Here is a 7,126-nt window from a genome sequence, read left to right as displayed (position 1 = left end):
CAAGATGGCAGAGGCATTCTCAAAGTCTGTATTCTCATAAGTGTAGAACTAGTATAGACCTTTGATAAAAGCATGTGCTTAGGAGAGTTACACCATACAGCTAACATTGCATTGTCATGACTATCCTCCGGAGAGCTCTCATGGATATATTAACTATCAATTAAAATGTATATCTCTATACATTTTAATTGACACTCCAAGTGCCAAAGCAACCTTTCTGGAGTATAATAGTCCATAACCATAATAATACATTTTGAAATGCCTTTGTTTTGTAGGTCCAGGTCCCCAATTTTTAAGATTGGGAGCTGAGTTTGAGTAAAACTCTGCTCTATTCACATTCAATTTTTATATGTATTTATCTCCCTGCCATAAAGTTCTTGCCCAAACATGGAAAGGAAACTGAGGCCAATCTGATCCACCTCCAGGACCTGGAATCAAGTCTAACTTGCTGTGATGGACTGGAATGGAGGAAGGGGGGTGAAAACGGTGCTCTCATCTCCAGAGCAACGCTCTGGAGATAAGCGGAGAAAGCTGGTGCATCCCTAAACATTCCAGAAGATAGTAGAGACTTGTCCCTGGGAACTACTGGTCAGTCTGAGAAGATTCTGTAAATAAGCGCTAGCTAATAAACCTTGCTGATTGAACCTGCACGGTCTCCAGGAGTTCCTTGGGCTAGGCCTGACACCTGCCCTCCTTAACAGTTTGGAATACAAGGGTTTTTAGGAGGTATACTGTCTCTCCCCTGCTGTCCACCTGGCTGCAAAGCCTCAGGTATGGGGCCATAACTGCCATCATCTCTCCCCCTTGGACCAGATGCAATGGATTTCCCATCATAGGTTGGAGAATACTGTTGGCCTGAATCATAGGAACCTGCATCACCACCATATGGTACACTGGGTCTATACTGAGGGGACACCTTTGATGCTGGGATATAGCTTCCCCCCCATTCCTGAGGTGTTGGAATATAGGGGATACCAGGATCCTTCCATACTGGCCTTGGGTGACCTTCACGGGTGTTGTATCTGATCCTAAATCCAGAAGGTGACCCTCCAGGAGTGCCACCTTCATGTTGTCCAGCATCGCCCCCAAGGCCATATGGTCTAGGATCTTTTGCGTTGCCATTCTGAGCAGGACCTCCTCCAAAGATAGGCCCCATTGGTTTGCCAGAGTGCCAAGGTCCGCTTGGCCTGCCAGACTGAATTTCATTGTGTTCTTGGGAATGGGCTGCAGAAGAACCTCCTCCATAATCCCCGGATGTGACAGGCCTGCCACCCACTATCCGGGAGTCTCTCCCTTCAATGCTGTTGCCTCCCTGCCCAGGTGGTAAGACATCTGGCTTGAGGAGCCCTGTTGGAAAAGAGCATCTCTCCACCCCTGGTGGCAGTGGCTGAAGATCTTGCCCAAACGACGTGTCAATGCATCTGGAGGCCGTGCCTAGAAAGATTCGCAAAAGAGACAAAGTTACCACTGAGTCTTTGGTTCACCATGGTGCCCCCAACTCTAGCAGGTGTGTTGGCTTCCCCAATGGGATAGGCAGATGGTGAAGTCCTCACACAGAATTGAAACCTAGCAAGGGATAGAAGAAGGGTAGCACAACCAAGTCCCAAACTACTATGTAGCTCTAGGGGAAAGGTTAAATGCAAAAGGTTTCTGGATTCAGTCCTGTGCAAATCCAGTTAAACAACCTTGACAATCAAGCCACCCTTAAAGCTGGGGAGAAGCGGTGTTACACATCGCAGATAACACTGACCTAGACACATCAGCATGCTGACTTAAAGGGAGCTTCATAAACCCAATCTCCCAGCCTGGGCCTTACTAATGCATCTTGATGGTTCTGCAGAAAGGTTCAGTGATGGAGCTTCTCTTGCTTTTGAAGCGCTAAGAAAAAGTGTGTGTGTGTAAAATGTATCTGTGTGTATATACAGTATGCCAAGGTTCAATTCCTGGGACTTCTGGAGAAGATCACTATTGTTCAGAGAAGACTTATAGTATACTCTCAAAGAAGTGTCATTGGACATTTAAACAAGATATTGACAATTCTTTGCATTAGAAAGTTAGTAGATCAGGGAATATTATTCTATCCTACCTGTCTTCAGTATGAGTTTATTTTGTGGAAGGTTTTCTTTTCTTTTGAAATGGGAGCATTTAACCATACAGTTGTTCAGCAGCATGCTAAAGCGATGTGCCATAATTTGATTACAACTGCCATAGATCAACTAGCAGAACCTTAGGAGAATGACTGTCAAAGCCAACAGTGAGGGTTGAAAAAGATCTGAGTTGGGCTAAAACCAATTCATGATAGAACAAATGGCTGGAAAATGCTCAAAAGAAGAAGGAGAAGAATGCCTGTCTTTGTGTAGTCCTGACTAAAATGAAGCAGGTTTTTCTTTTCCTATTAGAACAATTGCTTTAGAACGGTAGAATTGTAGAGGTGGAAGGAACCACAAGAATCTTCTAGTCCAACACACTGCCATGTGCAGAAAAATCATTTAAACTAGTATTTCTCAACCTTGGCAACTTGAAGATGTGTGGACTTCAACTCCCAGAATTCTCCAGCCAGCATGCTGGCTGGGGAATTCTGGGAGTTGAAGTCCACACATCTTAAAGCCACCAAGGTTGAGAAACACCAGTTTAAACTATCCAATGGTAGGTGACTGTCCTTTAAAACTTCCAAGTTACATCTGATTCCTATTATTTCTGATCCTCATTTCTGGGGCCATGAAAAATAGTTCATCTTTCCTGTAGCTTCCCTTTACATACCTCAACATGGTTGTCATGTCTTCTTTTCTTTAGATTAAACATCCCAAGTTCCCTGAGCCTGTCCTCATAGGGTATGTTCTTAAGAACTATGCTTAATCATGTTACACTTTCTTTCACTAGGTAATAAAGAGAAGACTTTCAGGAATGTTGGCAAGCTGGTTAGTTACCTGGTTAGAACTTGCAAGGATAATTCTTTCCATGATCAGTAGCTATTTGTATACATTTCAATCTGATGAGTGTGGAAGACATGTTGAAGGCAATTAGCAGAGAGGGCAAAAGAGACCATCAAACAGTGCAGCCAGCCTTTATTATAATTAAGAGAATTGAATACAGACAAACAAGAATTGTTGAAGCCAAGGTTTATGAGAAAGGGTTGAAAGGGCTGGGTATGTTCAGCCTGGAAAAGAGAAGGTGAAGAGGTCTTCAGATAGTGAGAATCCATCATATGGGAAATGAAGCAAACTTGTCCTTGGTTGCTCCAGAAGGCAGGTAGAATCAATGGATGGGAAAGGTGGATGAAGCAAATTTAGAGTAAACATTAATCTGAAGGCTAGAAGTGAGCAGTGGAAGTTCTGACAAACCACAGAACATGTGATCTCAAGAACTGCCATACTTACCAAACATCTGCCTGGACATCTTAGAAGGACTTAATCCTCGCAGATCCTGATATTGTACCAAAGCCTGAATCATACCGTTCAAATGAACAAGTGCACTTGTTTTCATAACCCACTGTAGTGTTAAGAGTGAAAGCATTATCCTGCATTCAAATCCTCATTTGACCATGCATCTCACTGAGTGACTTGGGGGCAGTTACCTTCCCTCAGCTTCAGTGGCCTCAAAGAGTTGTTGGGAAGATAAAACAGTGGGTGTTTGGGGGATGAGGAGATGAACTGTGAATGTGAAAGGTAGGGTCTGAATATTTATTTAATTAACTAATTAGATTTCTCTCCTGCCTTTCATTCATTCAACTCAAGGAGGCTCCTGTCAGCACCACTATGTAGACCAGTGTTTCTCAACCTTGGCAACTTTAAGACATGTGGACTTCAACTCCCAGAATTCCCCAGCCAGCTTGCTGGGAGTTGAAGTCCACATGTCTTAAAGTTGCCAAGGTTGAGAAACACTGAGGTAGACCAAATCAAGAAATTAATACTACAAGAAGTCTGAAAGGACTTTTATTAACATTGGCTATAGTAACAGAACCTTGCAAGCCTGACTGTGCTTTAATTCCCCCATCTACCCAATCTTGCTCATGTGAATTAGGGAGGTATTGGTCTGAGTCACTTGTGCATACTTCTTGTTTTGGACTTAAGCCATGCTTTTCTCCTTGTTGTTTTGATAATGGATCTGGCCTATCTCCATCAAGGTCATCTTCCTTACTCTCTACATCTTCTCCATGTTTACCCACAACAACAATCATGAGGCAGGATGGGCTGAGAGAACAAGACTGATCCAAGTTCCACAAGGTCTTTCTGTGACCCAAGGGGGGGACTAGAACCTGGATCTCCTACTCCTAGTCCCACCCCTTCCCCACACCACCAGATGGGCTCTCACTGACATTAGATATAATGCAACAGTCCCATCAAAGGTCTCCATTTTTTCATTTGCTGCTGACTGAAACCTAGGGATTTCAAAAGAAAGGTGTGGAACATCTGGAGCAAGGGCTCTCATCTGCCAGTGTGACACTTGCTAATAAACTGGTGAGCTCTACCTGCTGTCCTGCCTCAGGCACATCCCCAAAGCTCCATTGATCACGCTTCTCCTTCTCAAGCTCCAGAGAATGTTTGAAACAGGAGCCAGGAATGCCAACTCGTACAACAGCCTACAAAAGCTCAAGCAAAGTAGGCTTCCATCTGGAATCTGCAATCTGAGTGAACAATGCAAACAAGAGGCAGATGACTTCCCTGGCAATCTGCCACTTGATACAGCTTTCAAGTTTCTAGGTCTCTCCACCCATTCTCAATCTCTGTTCTAGAGCATAAGCTAATTATCATTTCTTATAAGGTTATGTCATTACACTCTGAACTGATTAGTAAACAACTGGCAAAATGGTATGAACTTTAGTGTAAATAATGTGTATACGTCAGCCTTCCCAGGTAGACTAGACAGGAAACACAACTAGATGAGCTAATTCTACTTTATTGTAAGGCTACATTAACAGAATCTTGCAAGTCTGAAAGTACAAATCTCCCGTCGTCTTTTTTTATAGCCTGATAAGTTAGGGAGGTTCCTTTCTGAGTTTCTTGCTCTGCCCATTATGCAGCTGTGGGCTATGTCCTCTCTTATGATTGTTGCCTAGGCAGCATCTCTTCCCCTGTCTCCCAAGGTCATTCCCACATTCCATTACAGTATACATTACATGAACCAAGTTTCGATCCTTTGGTTTCTCCTCCTCCTAGGCCAGTGTTGTCCAAACTTGGCCACTTTAAGATGAGTGGACTTCATGGCTTCATGGCTGGGGAATTCTGGGAGTTGAAGTCCACTCATCTTAAAGTGGCCAAGTTTGGACAACACTGGCCTAGGCCAATCCACATACCATTTCACATCCTACTTCTTAGTCAACATAGTACTTTCTTAAAGGCTATTCTGAATGGTAAATTTTGCAATAAATCTGGCCCATCCAAATGTTTTGAATGAATCTTCCCTGCAGTCATTCAATTTCCTTCTACTGAATTTGTCACTGTTCATATGGCAGACTCTTTTCTGAATGAGAAATTTTTAGAAATTCTTCAGTCATAGCTTATGTGAACCTAGCCAACTCTTCCTCCTCCTTCTCCTCCTCCATCATCATCATCATCATCATCCCAAACCTTTAACCACCGCCCTACAATGGTTCTCTGGTCAACAAACCATGATTAAATAAGCCATGGCTTAGTGCAATGTGTAATTAGGTTATCAGAGTTAGAACATGAGAAGTTGCTATAGAACTGGCCCATTGCTCCATGCTGCCCAGTATTTTCATGCTGTGACAACAATTCTCCAAAGTTTCAGCCAGATATTTTTCAGCTGGTTGGTACCTGGTCATACTAGGATTTCACCCGAGTACCCTCTAAATGTAGCTTATTTGCTACATACATACATTGCTCCAATGAGCTTTCAAACTGACTTATTAATGCAGTACTAACTTCTGATTTAAGATGGTCAGGAAGTAACTTACATATTGTTTCCAGTCATATCCAGTTCTCTATTTTTTCAGTAGCATACAATTCTAGTATCTAATTGTTTAGCCATAGTTTAATATATCACAACATACTTTTAGTTTCTGTTCATTCTGTTTTACAGATGGAAAAATTCAGCTTGAAAAAGAGCACCATTGACACAATGCAGATTTAAGTTTTGAATCCATTTTAGCATGGACTGCTTCCACCTGAAGCTGGTGTGGGTCTGGCTCAGTTGATGGAACCAGCAGAACTTCTCAGCACTAGCTTCCTGCCTCCTTTCTTAGGCCAGAAAGGATACAAAGAGCAGAGCTTATGCGCTATTTGTGAAGAGATGTAGCATGTAGCTTAGACATCTTTTAAACTTTCAGTCCTAAAGAGCAAATTCAGAATTATGAGGATGCAACACAGCTGGTACAGTGTTACCACCTCTGGGAGGCAAACATCTGGATGTCCACTAGTGGTCATCTAAATGTTTACATCCCAGATCTGGTAATATTATGCCTGGCAGAAATGGCAAAGAATTGTTTGGCCCCTTAAAGACAAACATCTCACTTAAATGTTGGTAAAGGCCTAAATAAAAAGGGGGGGGGTCAAAGTAGTCATTTAGAATAACATGGATGGTGCAGATTTAACAATTATTTGATAAATATCTGTCCCTGAAGAGTGAATCCCTCTGTCCCATCGTCCCCAACATACCTTGCAAATGGAAACTCAGGATTAAAACAAAGAGCAGAGGCACCGTGCCAAGATGCTGCTTGCAGTTCATCCTGGAGGACCCCAAAGATCAGCACATTGACTTCCTCTGCCACTCCCTGCTTTAGGACAAAAGAAGGCTGTGCTACCTCCTCTGCACTTTATATCTCTGGAGCTTTGCCCTGCCCTGCCCTGCCCTGCCCTGCCCTGAGGATAATGTGGGAACAGCCCAAACCGTAGCTTAATTGGGAGTCTGCCTTCCACATGCTGTGTCACTGCAGCTTGGATCTCAGATAACAGCCCAGCCATCAGTACTCCAGTGCAAACTGGGGGGACCTGGGGCTTAGACAGAGAAGTGGCGAAGGCCATGTGTGGACTCTCAGAGAGATCTAAGGAGAATGTAAAGATGAAGGGCAGAACTGGATGAAGCAGTGTATTCAGACACTACAACTGGGGCTGGGCAACCAGAGTATGTGGGACTGAAATAGTCATCATCCGTGATTACAGGCTAGATG

General features: G+C 43.3%; 1 protein-coding gene across 1 annotated transcript; it reads right to left on the bottom strand.

Annotated features, from left to right (window-relative positions):
- Positions 1 to 694: 694 nt before the first annotated feature.
- Positions 695 to 6,684, bottom strand: LOC103066568 (uncharacterized). Its single transcript, XM_025175923.2, has 2 exons — positions 6,615 to 6,684; positions 695 to 1,434 (listed from the first exon to the last, which is right to left on the bottom strand). Exons 1-2 carry the CDS (start codon positions 6,682 to 6,684, stop codon positions 695 to 697), a joined length of 810 nt encoding a protein of 269 aa, XP_025031691.1.
- Between the last annotated feature and the right edge of the window lie 442 nt (positions 6,685 to 7,126).

This window comes from Python bivittatus, unplaced genomic scaffold (assembly GCF_059951505.1).
Source record: "Python bivittatus isolate LINGU-HERP-01145 unplaced genomic scaffold, Pbiv_v1 ctg000080_np1212, whole genome shotgun sequence".
NCBI classification, from domain to species: Eukaryota; Metazoa; Chordata; class Lepidosauria; order Squamata; family Pythonidae; genus Python; species Python bivittatus.
The sequence above is the reverse complement of the archived record's forward strand: the minus strand, read 5'-3'. Positions and strand labels throughout refer to the sequence as shown.